At 49.2% G+C, this 22,734-nt stretch overlaps 1 protein-coding gene across 1 annotated transcript in view; it reads left to right on the forward strand.

The window, feature by feature from the left end:
- WNK3 (WNK lysine deficient protein kinase 3) overlaps positions 1 to 22,734 on the forward strand; it is a 166,505-nt gene that overhangs the window by 90,860 nt on the left and 52,911 nt on the right. Inside the window, exons 8-10 of the mRNA XM_060253263.1 lie at positions 11,278 to 11,566; positions 15,764 to 15,957; positions 18,257 to 18,409. Of these exons, the coding sequence (XP_060109246.1) occupies positions 11,278 to 11,566; positions 15,764 to 15,957; positions 18,257 to 18,409 (636 nt within the window). The remainder of the gene's footprint in view (positions 1 to 11,277; positions 11,567 to 15,763; positions 15,958 to 18,256; positions 18,410 to 22,734) is intronic.

Raw genomic sequence — 22,734 nt, forward strand, 5'->3', positions numbered from 1 at the left:
AAATGTGTAATAAATAGTTACAGCATATAACCATATATAATAAAAAGTAAACATTACAAAGAACAAGAGCCCCGTGGAGCAGAGTGGTAAGCTGCAGCACTGCAGTCCAAGCTCTGCTCATGACCTGAGTTTGATCCCGGCAGAAGTGGGGTTCAGGTCGCCGGCTCAAGGTTGATTCAGCCTTCCATCCTTCCGAGGTTGGTCAAATGAGTACCCAGCTTGCTGGAGGGAAAGTGTAGATGACTGGGGAAGGCAATGGCAAACCACCCCGTAAAAAGTCTGCCGTGAAAACGTCGGGATGCAACGTCACCCCAGAGTCGGAAATGACTGGTGCTTGCACAGGGGACTACCTTTACCTTTTAAAAAATTATTATTATCACAAGCACACAGGGTTGGAATACAAATTCAGCTGGAGAGACTACGGAAGGTCGATCCTGCTTCTCTGTTTCCAACACTCTTCTTCGGGTCCAGAGCAGATTGATACCACTAACAAATTTTTGCATCCTCATGTAACAGTCAAACTTGACTGTAATGCTTAACGGCAAAGGCGTTTTCAAAGATTACATTTCCATTCTTCAGAAACTTCTCTTAAATTCCTAAACGTAGCAGCAGCTTACGAGTTACCTTTCCAGAAATCGGTTTGGTCCTACATAGGGACACTGCATAGGTGGCTCCTGGCTGTGTTTCATCTTTCAGTCACTTTAGAATCTTCTTCGTGGTCTCTGTGCATCACACCAATGGGAGAGGCGCCGGCGCCGATCACGATCGGTAACTTCAAAGCCGCGGATTTCCGCGCCCCCGCCCCGGTGCGCATGCGCAGGCACCCCTCCCCTGCGCATGCCCAACGGGGCAGGAGCGGACATCCCGCCAGTTCTCTTCTGACCGCCGCTGAGATCAGTCGATCTTTCCTTCGGTCGGTGGATTACTTGCTTCAGCCTTGCTGGTTTTCTTTCCAGTGCGGATTCTTCTAGCGTTATCGCTTTCCTTCATTTCGTGAGTGGGGTGGAGTGTTATTTTTGTTATTTTTCCTTGACTCCAGTATCCCTTTCCCTTCCCTTCCCTCTTCCCCCCCTCACCTTCCCCACGCTTTCGCGTATGGAAAAGCGCTGGGGCTTCTTCAAACGGTGCAGGCGGTGTGGCAGTAAGATCGCCCCTCCGGACGGCCATACCCTTTGTTTGCTGTGTTTAGGAGAGACACATAAACCGGACTCCTGCACCCATTGCGCGAGGTTTTCCAGACAAACCCGCAAAAACCGAGCGGCTCGTCTCGCGGCAGCCTTGGTCGAACAGGCGCTGTCTCCGAGGAATATGGCGTCATCAGAAAGCGCGCCAAAATCCTCGACGTCGGTGGTCGATACCGACAAAACCTCCCTCGATGCCGATCGCCCCCTGAAAAGAGCGGGCTCGGCTTCGTTATCAGAGACCTCGACACCAGCGAAGAGGTCTAAGGAGGATAAAGGAGCTTCTGCGGGGTCGAAGAAAAAGTCCGACAAACAGAAGCATAAGAAGGTTCCTGCGACCTCGTCACCGACATCGCCGCCCGATCTAACAACTCCAGTGTTACCGCCTTTAAAGTTGCTGGCCTCCCCGGCTCGGCATCGACCGACTGTACCGCTCGAATCGATGTCGACGCAGATAGCGATCTCTTCCGACTCCGACCGAGATCTGGAATCGGCGCAACGTCTGGTGAGCGATGACAGCCCTTCGGACCTCACTCAGGAAGAGAAGGACAGCTCTCGAGATCGACCGGAGACGACTCCTCGGGATCGATCCCGCAGTGCGCAGAGAGTCTCCCCTCTAACACTGAAACGGGTGCCACATCCGGACCAGCTTAAGACATCCCAACGGGACCGATCCTGGAGTCCTCGGTATCGACGGGATCGTCGGTCATCGAAGGAGAGATCTCCGGAGGATCGATCTCCTAGGAGGCACCGAGAAGTTTCCCCACGACTGCGAACACCGCCACCGCTCTCGTGGGACCAAAGGCAATGGCAATACCTCTACGGGTCCTGCCCGATGCCGTCCATGTTTCCCTGGTTCCCTCCTCGTCAGCCTGATTGGGACCAACGTTCGGAAGCATCTTACCGTTCGAGGACATCGTACCGCCCCCCGAAGCGCAAAGCGTCGGCGTCGATGTCGAAGCCTCCGGCCGAGGAACCGGCAAAGAGGAAGAAGTCTCCTCCCACCGAAGAGACTGTGGCCCCGGAACCGATTCGCGATCGACCCGCTCAGTCAGACCAGTCGGAGTCCCCGGACTCACCGAGATCCTCCGAGGGCTCTATCCAAGAGGAGCAGCTGTCCTCAGAGGAGCTATCTCCCCCAAACAAGGTCGGAGAAGACCAGCCCATCTCCCCTTCGGAGGACTTAAAATCCTATGGGGAACTGATAAAAAGGATGGCTCAGTCTATATCTTTGTCGACCATTCAGCCTGTGCCTGTTGTTACCGATAGTGTATTCGACATCGTTCAGATGGATACATCGACGGCCGTAGCGCTTCCATTGACAACGGTGATGTTACACACTGCAAAAGCTTCATGGGACAAGCCTGCTTCCACCCCTATTACATCGCGCAGGCTTGATCACATGTACCGTATTCAAGAATCCTCAGCGGACTTTCTCTTCAATCACCCCCGACCCAATTCAATCGTAGTGGCTTCATCCTCCAAGGCCAGGAAGACCCACGCCACCCCTCCAGACAAGGAGGGTAAGAAGCTAGATGGTCTGGGGCGAAGATTTTACACGGCAGGAGCATTGGGCCTCAAGGTCGCCAATTACGCTGCCTGCATGGGGCGCTATCAATACGCCCTATGGGATCGTGTGTCCACCTTACTCCCAGGGCTTCCAGAACACTCCAGAAATGCCCTTAAGAAAATCCAGAACGAGGGCATGGCATTGGCCAAGCAGCAGTTAAACTCCGCTAAACACGCTGGGGATATAGGTGCCAAGACTCTTACTTCGGCTGTGACTCTTCGGAGACACTCATGGCTGAGGTCCACAGCCTTACAGGCCGACACCCAGGCTTATGTCGAGGACTTACCTTTCGATGGAAAGGGGCTATTCAGCGCCACCACCGATACGGTGCTCCAAGACATGGACAAAAGCATCCGTACCTCCAGGAATCTGGGGGTACCGGCGTCATCCAGGCAGCAAACCAAGCGTCCATGGTCCAAGGCATGGAGCAAGAAACCCTTCCAGAAGCAATCTGGGGACCAACAATGGCGGCCCAAGACCTCGGGCTCCTTCAGCAAGTCCCAGTACGGGGCTAAGGCCAAATACTCGCCTACCTCCTCCCAGTCTTCCAGGCAAAAGGGGAACAGGCCGGCTAAACAGGGCCTTTGACTCCCCCCCCTTCCTTTACCACACCCCCACCAATTCTTCAGACCACCCCCGCCTCTGGCCCTTTTTCCGAGCGTGGTCGTCCATAACAACAGACCACTGGGTGCTGTCGATAGTCCGGCTGGGCTATCTAATCGAATTTCTACAGGAGCCGAAGGCTCCAACATTCGTCTACACCACCCCGTCTCCCACCCTCCGAGAGGAGGTGAGGACTTTGCTCGAGAAGAAGGCCATAGAACCCGTTCCGCCAGACCAAGTCCGAATGGGGTTCTACTCCCGCTATTTTACCGTCCCGAAGCGGGATGGGGGCCTGCGGCCCATAATGGACCTTCGGGGACTCAACGACTTTATACCACACCAAAAGTTTCGTATGACATCCCTGTCCAATATACTTCCTCTGCTAAACCCTGGAGACTGGATGGCTACATTGGACCTCCAGGATGCTTATTTTCATATAAGCATCCATCCAGCTCACAGAAAATTTCTAAGGTTCGCCATTGGGACTTCGCACTTCCAATACCGTGCGCTTCCCTTTGGGTTGTCAACAGCCCCAAGGGTATTCACAAAGACTATGGTAGTGGTGGCGGCCCACCTCAGATTGCAGGGCATAGCAATATACCCGTACATCGACGATTGGCTTCTGGTGGCCGGATCCGAACCCGACCTCCTGAAGCATATCTCCACCACCCTGAACCTCCTCCAACAGTTGGGGTTACGAGTGAATATGAAGAAGTCCTTCCTCCATCCATCCCAAAGGATCCAATTCATTGGGGCGATTCTGGACACACAACAGTGCAAGGCATTTCTGCCGGAGAAAAGAGCAAAGGACATTATAGACTTAATACACATTTTCCGGTCAAGCCAAACCGTAACTGCACTCCAGATTCTGCGATTGCTGGGACTAATGGCAGCCACTACGGCGGTGCTGACGTTTGCACGGCTGCACATGAGGAGTCTTCAGTTGTGGTTCCTGAGACGATTCCGTTGTGGGATAGACCCTCCGCTACGCAGGTTTTCCATTCCGCAGGAGATCCTGGCGTCTCTGACGTGGTGGTGCCACAAGCAAAACTTGCTTCAAGGGGCACCGTTCCACAGGCCACAGCCGACAGTGACTCTGACCTCAGACGCATCCCTATGGGGATGGGGGGCACATGTCAACGGTCTTTGCGTGGGCAGCAGATGGCCCAGGGACCACCTGCAATATCATATCAACTTCCTAGAACTTCTGGCGATTCATCACGCTATCCTCTCTTTCAGGCCACTGCTGGCAAACCGAACTGTAGCAATACTGACGGACAACACCACGGCGCTGGCCTATATAAACAGGCAGGGCGGCACGGTGTCTCGCAAGTTGTGTTTTCTAGCATTGCAGGTATGGCAGATTTGCATGGAGATGAACACTTACCTCTTTGCAGCTCACCTCCCGGGCGAGCAAAATGTATGTGCGGACTTCCTCAGCAGGGGAGGAGCGTCCCTGCACGAGTGGGAATTGAACTGGACCTTCCTACAGCCGGTCTTCCAGGAGTGGGGGACTCCGGAGATAGACGTCTTCGCCACTCGGGACAACAGAAAGTGCGAGAACTTTTGTTGCCGGGGGGGGGAAAGATCCCTTGTCGCTGGGGGACGGTCTTCTGCTTCGCTGGTACCGCCTCCACCTCTATCTGTTTCCCCCGATCCCGCTCATCACACGGGTGGTGCAGAAACTATACTCAGAGCGTCCGAGGGGCATCCTGATCACCCCCTGGTGGCCCAGGCAACACTGGTTCGCCCCTGTGCTACAGTTGTCCAAGGGCAGGTTTCACCACTTCCCAGGGGAGCCGGACCTACTTTCCTCCCAGCAGGGCAGGATAGTTCACCACGACGTCCCGCATCTGAAATTGACGGCATGGAAGCTCGGCTGAGCGAGCTGTCAGAGAGGGTGCAACACGTCATCCTTAATTGTAGGAAGGAGTCAACGAGGAAGTCCTATGCCTACAAATGGACTCAGTTCGTTAAATTTGCCTCTCAAAGGGGCAGTGACGCAAGGAGGGCGGGCCTCCCTAGCATCCTTGACTTTTGGTCTCCTTGTTAGACAGGGGACTGACGGTCTCTTCCATCAGGGTGTACCTGGCGGCCATCTCAGCCAACCATGAGCAAGTTGAGGGCAGGTCGGTGTTCACTCACCCTACCACCAAGAGTTTCCTGAAGGGGCTGGTGCGGCTGTACCCCTCTGTCAGGGCTCCTTTGCCTTCCTGGGACCTACCTGGGGTTTTGGAGGGTCTCATGGGGAAACCCTTTGAGCCTATGGCCACTTGTTCCCTGCAGCTTCTTTCATGGAAAGCGGCTTTCCTGGTGGCCATTACCTCAGCACGTCGGGTGGGAGAACTGGCGGCTTTGCGATGTGACCACCCTTATCTGCAGTTCAGCACGGAAGGGGTGCGTTTGCGACCAGATGTGACCTTCCTACCGAAGGTGGTGTCTGCCTTCCATTTAAACAAGGAGATTTACTTACCGGTCTATTTCCCGAACCCCACTTCGGCTTCGGAAAGACGTTTTCACGCTCTTGACGTGAAGCGCGCACTCTCCTTTTATTTACATAGAATCAGACCGGTGCGCAAGGACTCCAGGCTCTTCGTCTCGTATGCCTCGGCCTCTATGGGGCAGAGAATCTCCTCACAGAGACTGTCCAAGTGGTTGACAGAGACAATTAAGCTGTGCTACTTGCTACGTAAGCGGCCTCTGCCGGGGCCTATCAGAGCTCACTCCACGAGGGCAATGGCTACCTCAGCTGCGTTCATGAAGGGGGTGCCTTTGCCAGACATTTGCAAAGCAGCTACTTGGTCCTCCCCGCATACGTTCATCAAACACTATGCGCTGGACCTTCAGTGGAGACAGAGTTCGTCGGTGGGCAGTGCAGTTCTGCAGTCGCTCGCCTATTGACGGACCACGCAACCCTCCTCCAGGTATGTGGTGAGCTTGCTATTCTCCCATTGGTGTGATGCACAGAGACCACGAAGAAGATAAACAGGTTTCCTACCTGTAACTGATGATCTTCGAGTGGTCATCTGTGCAGTCACACTACCCGCCCACCTTCCCCACTGCTGCGGGTCCGTCCAGGGCTCCTGCAGCGGTCAGAAGGAACTGGCGGGATGTCCGCTCCTGCCCCGTTGGGCATGCGCAGGGGAGGGGTGCCTGCGCATGCGCACCGGGGCGGGGGCGCGGAAATCCGCGGCTTTGAAGTTACCGATCGTGATCGGCGCCGGCGCCTCTCCCATTGGTGTGACTGCACAGATGACCACTCGAAGATCATCAGTTACAGGTAGGAAACCTGTTTTTTGTTTTATTCAGCAAGGTTTTTGAACTAGGTTTTTGAACTATTTTGAACTAGGAGACGTGATGCTTAGAAGGTATCGTTCCTTGAAAATGTCAAGACAGTGTGCGATTGCAATAAAAAAGGCCAATGCCGTGCTGGGAATTATTAGGAAGGGAATTGAAAACATCAGCCAGTATCATCATGCCCCTGTATAAATCGATGGTGCGGTCTCGTTTGGAATGCTGTGTACAATTCTGGTCACCGCACCTCAAAAAGGATATTATAGCATTGGAGAAAGTGCAGAAAAGGGCAACTAGAATGATTAAAGGTTTGGAACACTTTCCCTATGAAGTGAAAGAGCCTTGGGGCTCTTAAGCTTGGAGAAACGTCGACTGCGGGGTGACATGATAGAGGTTTGCAAGATTATGCATGGGATGGAGAAAGTAGAGAAAGAAGTACTTTTCTCCCTTTCTCACAATACAAGAACTCGTGGGCATTCAATGAAATTGCTGAGCAGTCGGGTTAGAACAGATAAAAGGAAGTACTTCTTCACCCAAAGAGTCATTAACATATGGAATTCATTGCCACAGGAGGTGGTGGCGGCTACAATCATAGCCAGCTTTAAGAGGGGATTGGATAAAAATATGGAGCAGAAGTCCATCAGTGGCTGTTAGCCAAAGTATATATGTGTGTGTGTGTGTGTGTGTACACACACACACACATATATTGGCCACTGTGTGACACAGAGTGTTGGACTGGATGGGCCATTGGCCTGATCCAACACGACTTCTCTTATGTTCTTATGTTCCTGCTGAGAATGGCCATAAGGTCTGATACAGAGACTAATCCACTTCTTATCCCTGGTCAAGTGTTCTCCCAGAGGAAAAGACAATAATGCTAGAAAAAGCTGAAGGCAGCAGGAAAACAGGGAGACCCAACATGGATTGACTCCGTAGAGGAAGCTGCAGCCCTCAGCTTGCAAGACTTGAGCGAGGCTGTTAACGAGAGAGCATTTTGGAAGTCATTAATTCACAGGACTGCCATAAGTTGGAAGCAGCCTGACTGCACTTAATGCACACGCCGGTGTTTTCCTTGCACGGCCTTGCATGAAGCTGGGAATCAGAACGGATAGTTTTATGACCCGTTAAAATACATGGTTGGTAACCCAGGCAAAAACCGAAGGAGTAATCATGTGATGGAGGAAAGTGCAGAAGTTACAGCTGCTGTCAAGTCACAGCTGATATATAGCAACCCGCTAGGGTTTTCAAGGCAAGAGACATACAGAGGTGGTTTGCCGTTGTCTTGCTCCACATCACGACCCTGGTATTCCTTGGCAGTCTCCCATCCAGGCCTTTTTTTGTAGGAGGGACTCCTTTGCATATTAGACCAAACCCCCCCGATGTAGCCAATTCTCCAAGAGCTTCCGGGGCTCTTAGTGAAGGGCCTACTGTAAGCTCCTGGAAGATTGGCTACATCAAGGGGGTGTGGCCTAATATGCAAAGGAGTTCCTGCAACCAAAAAAGCCCTGCTCCCATCCAAATACTAACCAGGGGCCAATCCTGCTTAGCCTCTGAGATCTGACTAGACTGGCCTAGCCTGGGCTATCCTGGTCAGGGAGGTGTTGTATAACTTCAGAGGAATCTGTTATTTCCTTTTATGGGCACGCTTCTCCTCCCATCCTTCCGAGTTATGTGTTTATTCCTTAGTCTCTTGACTCTGCCTCACTGTTGCTGTGGTTTTGGTTTTTGCAAAACATACTGGCTACACAGCAACCTGACCCGTGAAAGCTGATGGTTTGTGATACCGAAAGGAATCGTATCGGTACAACTGCCTGCTTTTTCTTTCTTTGCACTGCAAAGGACTGCTGCTTAGGCACTGCAAGACCCAGGCAGGAGTTCTTTTGAATTGCTTTGTTAGGGTCCTTGGCTCTGTTTGGTTCCCCACTCCTCCACTTGCACCTCTGGACTGGCCTTGTGTCAGCCATAGCTATAACAGAGGTTGTCCTTGGAAGGGTAGCTGCTGTGAGAGCCCTCTCAGCCCCACCCACCTCACCGGGTGTCTGTTGTAGGAGGAGAAGATATAGGGTTAGATTGTAAGCTGCTCTGAGTCTCTGATTCAGAGAGAAGGGCGGAGTATAAATCTGCAGTCTTCTTCTGCATCATCATCTTACAGCTGACTCCTAGTTCTAGCCAGTTTGGTGTAGTGGTTAAGTGCATGGACTCTTATCTGGGAGAACTGAGTGTGATTCCCCACTCCTCCACTTGCACCTGCTGGCATGCCCTTGGGTCAGCCATAGCTTTCATAGAGGCTATCCTTGAAAGGGCAGCTGCTGCAAAAGCTCTCTCAGCCCCACACATCTCACAGGGTGTCTGTTGTGTGTGTGTGTGTGGGGGGGGGGAAGGTAGAGGAGATTGCAACCGCTCTGAGATTCAGAGTATAAGGCAGGATATAAATCCAATATCTTCTTCGGTGTCTCCCCACCCCACCACCAGTTCTTTGCTAGATTGGTGCAGTGATTTTTCCTGAACAGCTGTCAAGTCAGAACTACCCTTTGTGAGTTCCATTTAACGTGCTTGCTATGCTGGAATGTCTTGTCATTCAATCTGCGCCTTCACTTTAAAATATAACCGCCATGTCCTTTAGAAGAAGTCTCATGAATACTTCTAGAATGTAGCAGGAACTACTTGATACAAACTCCTTATCTTGAGTGAGATTTCTTCTTCTTCATTATTATTATTATTAGTTTATTTATATTCTGCCCATTCCCCCATGGGGGCTCAGGGCTGAGTACATCAAATATGCAATAATAAAACAAACAATCAAGAACAGCCAAAGTCATAATAAAGTCAGTTACAGCATTGAGCACAGAATCTAATCAGCACCTTACGTACCATATATTATGGTGTTACAGTCAGAATAATGATGAAATAGCAACACTATATTAATAGCATAATTTTCTCGGCACTGATGATGGCACAACATGATGGTTCAGCATGATGGTTGTAGGGTTTATATTACCATTAAATGATCACCTCCTGGCCAGCTAAGACAAAATAATTTGATAGGTTTGTTCTGAAATGATTGTGTGTCTAAAACGAGGGCATGCCAATGGTGATGTAAAAGGAGGGGAAATGTAAGGGGCATCTTTTCATGGCTCTTAGTTAAAATCATATTGTTGGAATGGCTGCAAAGCTGGTAACTAGGACTGAACATCCATTGTGTGTATGACCCCAATTAAATAACCTACTCCGAAAGTTTAGGGGTTGTTTACATTTCAGGACAATCTATTTCTTTGTGTCTGTTTTGTTATCTAGACCCAGGACTTTTTTTTGTAGCAGGAACGCCTTTGCATATTAGGCTACAGCCCCCCTGATGTAGCCAATCCTCCAAGAGCTTACAGGGCTCTTCTTACGGTGCCCACTGTAAACTCTTGGAGGACTGGCTACATTGGGGGTGTATGTGTCGCCTAATATGCAAAGGAGTTCCTGCTACAAAAAAAGCCCTGTCTAGACCCAACCTTTTTGAGCCTTGGGGGCACCTTTGCAATTCTAAAATGGGATGATGGGTGCAACTACACAATGGCTGCCATGGAGCAACTACACAATACCTGCACACAGAGGAAGCCCAAATGTAGGAGAGAATAAATCAACACGGTGGTGGTGGATGCCTCTGAAATGACATTATTTAAATCTGCCTGGCTGAACAAAAAAATCTTCAGTGGCCAGTCAGAAGTCTGCTGGGCGGGAGCCTTATCTGGCCTCACCTACTTTCTAAAAACACTTGACAAGCCTTAGGAGAGTTGTTGACTGACACCATGTTGGGGACCCCAATCTAGACAAAGGATCCAAGATTGGTTTAGTGTGTGTGAGCAATGCATAGTCAGTAGTAATTGGACTGATGTTGAGAAGGGCTATGGCTCAGCGGTACAACATCTGTTTGCTATGCAGAAGGTCCCAGGTTCCATCCCTGCCATCTCTAGTCAAGGATCAGGTGGTAGGTGATGCAGAAGACTTCTGCCTGAAACCATGGAGAGCCACTGACAGTCTTAAGTAGACAGTAGTGGCCAAGGGGACATTTTGTAGAAAAATAGGTGGTGGAGCTTATTAGCATAACTCATTAGCATATGCCACCCCCGCCAGCCAAAAGCAACCAGACACAAGAAAGGAGAGCCCTGGGTGAGCGAGGCCTGCTTGGGCTGGCTAGAGATCCAGCTAGCCCAAGCAGGCCTCGCTCTCCTGGGCTGCTCCGCCCCCCTCCCCGCCAGTCAAAAGGCCAGCAAGCCACCCGCCACCCAAAATCATATAAGAAGTGGAGAAAGGGTGGCACGGACTTCTCCAGGGGTTAATGAGGGCTTCTGGGAGTGTGGCAAAGCTTATGGTGGCTGGATGTCTGCCCGCTCTCCTAATCCAAGGATTGTTATGCAGCTGCACCTACTATTCAATGGACAAGGTGGGGAAGAGGAGGGGGAACCCTCAGAAAGATTCAGGAGCTGCGTTCTTGTGAGTTCCTACTGAATTCAAGGCCTGAATTCAGTGTAAGGCAGCTTTGTGTGCTTTCATGAGAGTGACTCTGGAAAAGCATCCATCAACATTGATGGAAGGACAGATTTTCAGTAGAGCTGTACCACTTATTTTTCTTCCAATGTCCAGGTGAAGTCGGGATTCTTCCACGAAAGTGATTCCAAAGCCGTTGCTAAATCCATCAGAGATCGCGTCACCCTGATCAAGAAGATCCGGGAGCGGAGGCAAATGGGCTGCCTGGAGGAACGGAAAGAGTCTCAAAGCAAGCTGCCAGGTGGCCTGCCGTTACTCCAACCCCAGGGCTCCTCGTTCACCACTTCCTGTCAGCCGAGCAAGACTGAATGCGAAGAAACGGAGGTCGATCAGCACGTCCGCCAGCAGATCCTTCAGCAAATTCAGCATAGCTCCTCCCTCATAGGTAACAAACAGTTGAGTCTTCTTCCCAGATCCTGTGCTGAACTAAGCTTATTCAGGGAAGATCTGAGTATCATTTTGTTCAGCCAAGTGGGTTAAGAACAGAAGAGAAGCTATGTTGCATCAGGCCAATGGCCCATCCAGTCCAACACTCTGTGTCACACAGTGGCCAAAAAACCCAGGTGCCATCAGCAGGTCCACCAGTGGGGCTAGAAGCCCTCCCACTGTGCCCCCCCAAGCACCAATAATACAGAGCAACACTGTCCCAGACATAAGAACATAAGAGAAGCCATGTTGGATTAGGCCAGTGGCCCATCCAGTCCAACAGTCTGTGTCACACAGTGGCCAAAAAAACCAGGTGCCATCAGGAGGTCCACCAGTGGGGCTAGAATCCCTCCCACTGTGCCCCCACCCCAGCAAGCACCAAGAATACAGAACATCCCTGCCCCAGACAGAGAGTTCCAACAATATGCTGTGGCTAATAGCCTCTGATGGACCACTGCTCCATATGCTTATCCAATCCCTTCTTGAAGCTGGCTATAATCGTAGGTGCCACCACCTCCTGTAGCGGTATCCCATGTGTTAATCACCCTTTGGGTGAAGAAGCACTTAACTTGGTACAGTAAGGAGAAAAGACATCCCTCTGGGAACAAAATAGGTAATGACATGCAGTAAAGGCAGGGCTTTTTTTTTAAGCAGGAACACAGTTCCGGCTGGTTTGGCATCGGGGTGTGGCCTAATATGCAAATGAGCCTCTGCTGGACTTTTTCAGCAAAAAAGCCCTATGCTAAACAATGGTGATGTCAGGGGGTGTGGCCTAATATGAAAATGAGTTCCTGTTGGACTTTTTCTACAAAAAAGGCCCTGCTTAAAGGTATATGATAATCTGTCACAAAGGTATTGAAACCATAGAAAACATACATATCTCTAACAGAGCACTCTTTCCAAACTTATACATAGAGGTAGTAAAGTCTTCCAGAATGGGTTTTCAGGTGTACAAAAATATAGTTTAAAGACCATCAATTTCACCAGACCCCCAGAAGACTGAAAAGTGCTTGTATAATAATCTCCAAGGATTACGCTGCCCAGCAGCTGTTTCGACAACCAAAATGGAGTCTTTATCAAGGGCTGGGAGTAATTCTCTTTTTTCTTCGGTCCCAGAGCCACACATTATTTGCTAGCAGCAAGAAATCTGAGGGGATTGAAGAAAAAAGAAGCAGGTGTAACTGTTCCAGGATTAATTTCCCTCCCTCCCTCAAACATCTGACATTTGTGTCTTGGCTCTTAAAAATCTGACATTTATTCTATGCGGCTCTTACGTTAAACAAGTTTGGCCACCCCCCGCCATAGATCTTTAGTGTCTGTTATAGTTGGCACACTCGGAATGATAATTCACTTCAAAAGCATAAGAGCAGGCTCATCAACTAGTTAAGAAGGACGGTAAAAATCCTGTTTGTTTAATAATGTTTATAACCCACCCTTGGGGCAATGTATAGAGCCACTTGTGGGAAGGGCGGGGTATAAATCTTAAATAAATAAATAAATAAATAAAAAAATAAAATGGGGAAATCCCCCACTCCAGAAACTAGCATTTCTAAGAATGGCAAGTCACCTAGTCATCTAAGTTCCCAGATCTTGGACCCCACTGGCTGAGGCTGGGCTTGTAGTGGTAAAGTCAGAAACACTGTTGTGTTGAACCAGGCTAGGCACAGCTGCAAGTGGGGTGACTGAGAAAAGAGGTGAGAAAAGAGGTGTTGGCAGGACTTTTTTGTAGAAAAAGTCCAGCAGGAACTCATTGCATATTAAGCCACACCCCCTGATGTCACCACTGTTTCACACAGGTCTTTTTTGTAGAAAAAGCCCAGCAGGAACTTGTTTGCATATTAGGCCACACCCCCTGATATCACCAGTTTCACACAGGGCTTTTTTTGCAGAAAAAGCCCAGCAGGAACTCATTTGCATATTAAGCCACACTTCCTGACACTAAGCCAGCCAGAACTGCGTTCCTGTGCGTTCCTGCTCAAAAAAAAAGGAAAAAAAAGAAAAAAAAAGAAAAAAAAAGCTCTGGGTGTAGGTGTGATATCCTGGTTCACCAAGGGTAAAACATAGCCCAGTTTCAATCACCAGTACAGTTATCATACGTGGCATATATGATCATTTACGATACAGGCAAATGGTCCGTTGCAAATAAGATCTTATCGGATGGGTTGTTCCGTTCCCAAGCAAAGAAAGGCAGCTTTCTGATATGGATGGCTGCTTAAAGATGAAGATTTAGCACTGCCAAAAAGCACAGGCTTTGAAAAAACTGAGGTGGTTTATGAATTGACTTTGCTGTCAGAGCAGCTGGTTTTAGTGAAAAAACACTCATTGCTTGATTATTAGGCTCATAGGCCTGAACTAACATGAGACGCCATCTTGGCATGCTTATGGTGCGTTCACACTACACTAAATAATGTGTTTTACATCTGGATTTTTGCTATTCTTACACAGTAAAAATCCAGATGTAAAACATTACTTAGTGTAGTGTGAATGCACCATTAGACACACAGAAGGTTCTGTGATTCTGATACATTCTGTGCAAGAATCCCGTTTCTCTTCACAGCAGTCCTGTGGGGTACGTTAGGTTAGAAGAATGCTAACCCAGTTAACTTTATGGGTTGTGTAGCTGTTTGAACCCAGATACAATCTCTAGCACTCTGCCTACTGTTCTGTACTGATTCCTAGGAGAAGCTGAAGACTGATATTCCAAGAAGTGAATTCTGGAGATTTGGGGCTCATGTCCCGAGGCATGTATAAAGCTCACTGGTGCCAACTGGAAGCAACATAACCACCCTCCAAATAAGCGTGCATTTTGTTGCGTTCTTTCTGATGTAAACATTTGCTCCGAGTTGTGTGGGACTGTGGCGGAACCGGCCCGATTCTGCCTTCAGACCCGGTCCCGTCAACTCCCTATTGAGTCGCCAACTCCTGGAGGGAGCGATTTCTCCTCCGGCCACTTGGGCTCGCTGCCACCACCTGCTCAGTCTAGGGGTTCAGATTGAGAGGAACAGGACTCCCAATCCCCCTCTCCAGCTATGAGGCCAGGCCTCAAGGTCCTCTGCTACCCTGTACTTGGGTATCACAGAGACCACAGCACTTCTTTGGGGAACCCCTGGAGGACTGGCACCTTATCCAACTGCATGCCTTCCCCCTTCCCCAGGGCCCCCTTCATAAAGCAGCGTGGTCTAAGTGGTCGGGATCTATGTGGTACAGAGTTTGACTGCCAGCATTCAAAACAGCAAAAATATTTATTTAAAAGAGAAAAAGAAAAGAAAAGCACAATGAAAACAGTTGCATGTAAAAGGTTAGCACAGCACCCGCACAGCAAACAGCATGACAAAGAAAAGGTGGTTATAAATGCATCCTACTGTCCCTGGTCTAAACTTGCCCTGCTTTGTGGATGACTTACTTGGTCTGACTGCCTGGGGGCCTCCTTTTCCTGAGTAGGCCTATCCCACAGTCAGGAGCCCCCATGCTCACAACCTCCTCCTTTGAGAGCCAGCTGAGGACTGCCTTTCTTCCTGGTTAACTCAAATGCAAAGGACAAAAGAACTTCCTGCCGCTCTAGGAGGCTTTCCCCCTAGAGTTGCTGGTTTGGCTCTGGAAGGGAGGGGGGAGTTGGAGGGAGGCTAGGCCAAAGCCTGCTTAGCAGTTTCATGTTCCCTCCCAACTAAGATGGCGTTTCTCCACAGGGACCATACTCCTTGAAACCAATTTATGCCAGGGGTCTCCAACATGGTGTTTGTGGGTACCACAGTAGCTGCTGACACACTTCCTGGCACCCATCAGGTATTTTTAGAAGGCCAGGTATGGCTTTTGCCTGACAAGACTTCTGATTGGCCATTGGATATTTGATTGGCCGTGCAGATTTTTTATTTATTTTTATTGCTTTGCTTTGGCAGCAGCTGCCAGCACGGCACAAGGATCTTCACTGTGTGACCAAAGGTCAGCTGTGGCAGCCATTTTATTGCTGGCTCTACTTCCTGTGGCAGCTGTTTTGTGGAGGTGGCTACCACCCTGTGTAAGAATTCCAAAGGAACCCACAAGTTCATAAAACATGGGGACCCCTGGCTGATGCGCATAAGTAGGTGGTGGGAAGAAGGAAGGGCCTCTTCTGCTAGATCTGACACCCTCTGTTTCTCTGCCTTCTATGCCGATACAGCTGACAGCTCGTCTGAGAGAGGAGTGGGGTCTGTTATACTGTCCGACGCCTCCAGCCAACATAGCCTGGCTTTCTCCTCGGAACAGATGACGGGCACTCAGCAAGCCTCCAACCTCTCGCAAGTCGAAAGCAGTGTTCAAGGACAAATGTACACATCTCAGCAAATGACGGGGCATTATCCATCAATGCCGGGGGTAAGGGGCCCCATAGCTTTTTAAAATATGAAGCTTGGTAATGTAGCTATATATATATATATATATATATATATATATATTAATGATAATTATCATATAGTGAGTTCAGTGCAATGAAGAGGCAAGGTGGTAGTGATCTTAGCTCTTTTATTAGGTACAGCATAGTATTGGGCTGCACTCAAAAGACTCTAGAACTAGGCCAACGGGGTCAACTATATATAACTCCGAGTTCCCACGTAAGCACGTTATTGGACCATTCAAACCAGCTGGGGCCCCGTGATTGGTGCAGGGCAGCGGGGATTTGGATCCTGCTGCCCATTGTTCCCAGGCCCCCAAGCTCAGTCCTTATGGCTCCAATGAGCCAGGCAGGAACACCCATAGCAGTCTTCACTTTGGTCCTCATACACAACAATAATGTTGGTATTTCAGTATGTATTGTTACAACCATATTGATCCCCGAGACAAAATAACAAAATGAGTAATTTTTTTAAAATCCAAGTGTATATTTTAGCACGTTCAGGTATTACGATAGAAATACAGATGCAGGAAATGTTTTGAAGTTAAATGAGTTATGAGAATAGCCTAACCGTGAAGAACCGAGGCTAAGATTTGTACCTGCGGCTACTTTGAGTACACAGATCTGAGCACAGAGTTTAACTCAGATGTTAGCAGTGGTGTGCCAGCATCGTTGGACCATGTTGGTTTAAGCCAAAGGTCTCCAGCTTGGTACCTGTGGGTACCCTGGTGCCCATCAGTACCTTTCCTGATGCCCACCAAGTGTTTTTAGAAAGTGGGCAGGGCCAGATGAGACTTTTGCCCAGCAAGACTTCTAATTAGCCATTGGAGATTTGATTGGCTGTGCAGATTTTTTAAAATGTTGCTTTGGCAACTGCCGCCACCACAGAACAAGTGTGTGACTAAAAGCAAACTGTCAGCCATTTTGTGGCTGCACCCACTTTGTCAGAATTTCCAAAATCGTCCAGATGTGAAAAAAGGTTGGGGATCCCTGGTTTATGCTATCTTTATAGACTTCTGATTTGATTTGATTCTTTTTAAAAAAAACCTAAACCATTTTTAAAAGCCTAGAGGCTGGTTAGTATAGTAGCTAAGAGAAAGAACTGTGAATCTACAAATTTGCAGCCTACCTTCTCCCAAGCTTTTGGTAAGGATTAGCAAGGCAATGCAAATGAATGCTTTAAAGTACCAATAGCTCATTTGACTCCTTCATAGAAAACATTGATAGGCACGTGCAATAGATGTAATGGAACATTTATTTATTTTGAGGATTTCTATCCTGCCCTCCTCCTATAAGAGAGCTTAGGGTGAGTCACAACAGATGTATAAAACAGTTAAAAATAATACAAAATGTATTAAAAGTCTATAAACCCAGCGGTGTAAAAAGCATGATGGCGAGCTAAAAAGAACTCTCTGTCCCTGTTGTAAGCGGTAAATACGCCCAAGGGCCAGTACATTGGGAGGCTGGTTTATGCCCAAGGTCTCCAGCTTGGGTGTCTGTGGGTTCCCTGGTGCCCATCAACATCTTTCCTGATGCCCATCCAGTGTCTGCCAGTGGACAATTTAATAAATGCATGGTAAAGGCAAAGGTAGTCCCCTGTGCAAGCACCAGTCGTTTCTGACTCTGGGGTGACGTCGCTTTCACAACATTTTCACGACGGACTTTTTACGGGGTGGTTTGCCATTGCCTTCCCCAGTCATCTACACTTTCCCCCCCCCCCCAGCAAGCTGGGTCCTCCTTGGAAGGATGGAAGGCTGAGTCAACCTGGAGCCGGCTACCTGAACCCAGCTTCCACCGGGATCGAACTCAGGTGGCGAGCAGGGAGCTCAGGCTGCTGTGTGAAACAGGCTAGGCAGGTTTGGGCAGGGGAGGCCAGTGCAGTTGGACACCCCTGGCCTCAACCAAAGGCCTGGCAGAACAACTCCGCCTTATAGGCTCTGTGGAACTGCAGTAAGTCCCACAGAGATCTCACTAGGGAGAGTATTCCACCAGGTCAGAGCTAGAGCCAAAAAGTCTATGGCCCTTGTTGAGGCTAGATGGATGTCTTTTGGGCTGGGCGTTGTTCAGCCGAGCCTAAACCTCTGCCATACATTCTGTTAAACCTTTGGGTTCTTCAATAAATTATGCTACGACAGTGCTTATGAACATACCTTTGATTAGGCAATGTGCAATAGAGATGATGTGTTAGGAGAATTTAAACAGGGCAGATGAGAGTGGCAGCACTGGTGCACGTGTGAACACGTTGTGTATCTGAGAGTAATTTGTTAACTATTCTTCCTGCAGGTGCAACAGCAGCCAACAAACGTGACCCACCCCAACGTTTTACCCCTGGTCCAGAATCAGCCTTCGGCTCTCCCTACCCAAAGCTTGGCTCCGCCTGTGGCTTGCCCGTCACAGGTCTCCCCCGTCGCAGTTCAGCAGCTCGCACCACGAATGGTAAGGACCTCCGTTTTTGTAGTGGCTGAAAGCACCCCACATGGATTTCAGCCACCGAGCCATGTTCCCACAGCTACCTTCACAAGGACAGTTTCACAGGAAATCCTTCTTGCAGTCCAGCTGATGCTCTCCTTTTTAAAATGCCTGTTTAGAGTAGGCCTGTACTCCAAGGAACATACAACAAGCAAGCGAACATCTAACTACCGTGGCCTTCCAGTTGCCTACTAGTCCAGGGAAATCAATCGGTGTCAGTGATGGTGCTGAGAGTGCAACTTGCAGCAGAGGCACCAGGGTGCCACTCCAACACCAGCACTGGCAAGGGCGAGTGCAGCGGCAGTGAGTCTCCCGGTCTCAGCTTGCACGCCGCCACTGCCCATCATTGCTCTGCCTCTCGTGTCTGTGACATGAGAGGCAGAGTGACGGTGGGTGGTGGCAGCATGCACGCTGAGACTGGGAGCCTTGCTGCCATTTCTGAGTGGACTGTTTCCATCTGCTTAGGAGCAAGGAAGAAGAAGATATTAGATTTATACCCTGCTTTCCATGCCGAATTTCAGAGTCTCAAAGCGGCCTACAATCTCCTTTACCTTACCACAACATACACCTTGTGAGGTGGGTGGGGCTGAGATAGCTCTGACAGAAGCTGCCTTTTCAAGGACAACTCCGGGGAGAGCTATGGCTGACCCAAGGCCATTCCAGCAGCTGCAAGTGGAGGAGTGGGGGATCAAACGCTATGAGGTAGCTGGGGCTGAGAGAGCTCTCCCAGAAGCTGCCCTTTCAAGGACAACTCCTATGACAGCTGTGGCTGACCCAAGGCCATTCCAGTGGCTACAAGCGGAGGAGTGGGAAATCAAACCCAGTTCTCCCAGATAAGAGTCTGCACACTTAATCACTACACCAAACTGGTTCTCAGTTTGGGAGGATGGCAAGGCCCAAACCAGTGCCCGCTCCCCTGCTCGGCACTCCAGGCAGCCGCCTACATCTGCCCAGTGGACACGCCGGACCTGGTAACTTGCTTGCCCAGCCACTCCCTCATTTCTTTTGGGAGAGTGGTGGCCATTAATTTGCTCGGAGACCCCCTGCTGCCGAGAGGTGGAAGGGCAGTCTGTCAGTCAAGCAGCCGCTGCACCTAAGAGCCATTGCTGCTTATTGTTCCAGGTGGGCAGTGGGAGATAGAAGCAGCCAGCAGTGTTGCTTGCCCACTTACTTTCTCCTCCAGGCAGCAGCTGCTGCTTCTTACTTGCTGTCGTTGCGCAGCTGGGCCAGTGTTCTTTCTGGAACAGAGGAAAGGAGAACAGAAGTTGGCACTGGGACAGCTCCTGGGGTCCCGGCAGCTGCCCAAAAGTACAGTCACCGACGTGACCCCTGGCAACGGAGATACTTTGCGCATAAAGGCTGATTGTGCAGGAAGGACTTTGTGGGCATTGTTATGAGCACTGTTGATGGAGCTTAGACACAGTGCAGTTGTCGAACGAGGTGTTCTGATATGAGTTTTGATAGGATGAAGTGGCTGTCCAGCTCTGAACAATAGACTTGTTTGTTATAAGCTCTGTTTTCAGTTGATTGAGGCGCATGGTAGGCTAGAAGAGGAAAAGAACAGATCAGTGTCAGTGTCAGAGAGGAGTGCAGGAAAAAGAATGATTCTGGGATCAAATAACCTTTCGTTTTATCAGTATCTGCACGTGGAATGTGTGGTTTTTGAGGGAAGGAACTCCTGGACGAACCACTTGAGAAGCTGGTGGTTCAAGGCAATGCTGTGTTTATAGTCACCTGCTTGCCAGGAGATAATCTTGGAAGGGTTTTTTCTGAGTTCATCTTGAGTGCCTGTGTTTCTCAGGACTACAGCATCAGCTGCAGCAAGAGACTGCATTGAAACTCTGCCAGCTGCAGCTGATAGATCAGACTCATGCATGGCCAGACTAACAATTCCAGGGCTATTTCAAGAAAGTGGTTTTGGCACGGGTGGGCAGAACAGCCCTTGTTGGCTGGGGACAATAAGCTGAGGTTTAAATGTAGTCTGCATCAAGGATGGGGCTTTGCATGTAAAAAACAGAAAGGGATTTTGCTCCAATTGCACTTATTCAGAGCATCTTGGGTGATATGGGTTCCCGCACAGCATTTGCACCTGGAAAGGACAGAGAACCAATGTAATATATAACTCCCCTCTAAAGGCCAAACTGCACATTACTCACAAACTCCTACAACCAGGGCTTTTTCTGTAGCAGGAACTCCTTTGCATATTAGGCCACGCACTCCTGATACAACCTATCCTCCTGGAGCTTACAGTAGGCCCTGTACGAAGAGCCCTGTAAGCTCTAGGAGGATTGGCTACATCAGGGATGTGTGGCCTAATATGCAAAGGAGTTCCTGCTACAAAAGAAGGCCCTGCCTATAACTACAACACAAGAGCCCTCTTTGTTCATTTCCAAGAACTTTTTGAAAGGAGCAATTGATGGTGGAGAAGTGAGGGCAGGGGAGAAGGGGACTCATAAACCTTCCCCATCTGTCATGCCTCTGCTCCAAAGCTCCTTCTCCTTGCAGCTGTTCTGGGACTTGTGGCCTTCCCCAAAGGAGAATGAAATATACTGAACAGGCCTTCATGGAAGTAGCTCTGCCTCAGGCACTATAAATGTAAAAATTTCCAGTGGTTCTGGGGTGGTTAATGACTCAGGGAGACACAGGATAAGAAAAAGGCCAGGCAAGAGGCAGATAGTCCCCACTATTTCAGTCCTTTCAGGACTTCGATCCCAGGGTGCCCATGACATTTCTAATCATTCAAGACAAAGTGACAGTCTTCCAAGCTCACAGGAGCTTCCAGTCATAAGAACATAAGAGAAGCCATGTTGGATCAGGCCAATGGCCCATCCAGTCCAATATTCTGTGTCACACAGGGGCAAAAGAATCCAGGTGCCATCAGGAGGTCCATCAGTGGGGCCAGGACACTAGAAGCCCTCCCACTGTTGCCTCCTCCCCGAGCACCAAGAATACAGAGCATCACTGCCCCAGACAGAGAGTTCCATCAATACCCTGTGGCTAATAGCCACTGATGGACCTCTGCTCCATATGTTTATCCAGTCCCCTCTTGAAGCTGTCTATGTTTGTAGCTGCCACCACCTCCTGTGGCAGTGAATTCCACATGTTAATCACCCCTTGAGTGAAGAAGTATTTCATTTTATCTGTTTTAACCTGACTGCTCAGTAATTTTTTTAGTGCCCATGAGTTCTTGTATTGTAAGAAAGGGAGAAAAGTCCTTTCTCTTCCTTCTCTGTCCCATGCATAATCTTGTAAACCTCTGTCATCTCACCCCTAAAGAGGCCCAAGCGCTTTAACCTTTCTTCATAGGGAAAGTGTTCCAACCCTTTAATCATTTTCGTTGCCCTTTTCTGCACTTTTTCCAATCCTATAATATCTTTTTTTTGAGGTGCGACCAGAATTGTACACAGTACAACAAATGAGGCAGCACCATCAATTTATACAGAAGCATGTATGATACTGGCTGATTTGTTTTCAGTTCCTTTCCTAATAATCCCCAGCATAGCGTTGGCCTTTTTAATTGCAGTTGCGCACTGTCTTGACAGTCCTCTACCAACCTTGATCCTTCTCCAGAAGGCCAGCAGCAACTGCTGTTCTCCAAAAACAGAACGTTGCCTCTGGCACTTCTTGCAGTTATAGCCTCAAGCCATGTCAGATCAGCAGCTTCTGGAGACTGCCTATCAAGGGCATGCTCTCAGACCTTCAAGCTATTCCCTACCCCACGTTCATCTACTGACCAGCGGTTCTACACTTTTTGAAGTACAAAAGTCATTATCTGGGCCATCCAGCACTTGCTCAGAATAGGAGCTGTCCTATCTGTTCCGGAAGACCTGCTTTGATTCATGGTCTAAAGAACCAGACAAGAAGGAACACACATGCTGAGCTACTGATTCCAGATGGGCCACTTGTCAGCGCAAGCTGATTTATTGAAGGCACAAGACCCATATCCCTTTCATAAGGAGTCCTGCGGGATCCCTGCTTTGGGTAGAGCAACATCTGCTGTCCATAAAAGCAGAACATATTTTCAGGGACCAAAAGCACAATAACCAGCTGACTCCAAAAGACTGTGACGGACCAGAAGAAGTAACCCAGGGTCACTCCAGCAGGTGCACATGGAGGAGTGGGGAATCTTATCCCAGATAAGATACTTGCCAAAAATCAGTATTTTCCTTTTCCTGGAGCCCTTGAGAATGAAAATTCATAGTGTGGCAATTTTTCTATCTCTTGTATGAGTCTGACCTTTCTGCTTAGATCACAGCCAAGAGAAATTTGCCGACTACTGAACCCCCTGCTGA

This window comes from Heteronotia binoei, chromosome 13, assembly GCF_032191835.1.
Source record: "Heteronotia binoei isolate CCM8104 ecotype False Entrance Well chromosome 13, APGP_CSIRO_Hbin_v1, whole genome shotgun sequence".
In the NCBI taxonomy this organism is placed as follows: domain Eukaryota; kingdom Metazoa; phylum Chordata; class Lepidosauria; order Squamata; family Gekkonidae; genus Heteronotia; species Heteronotia binoei.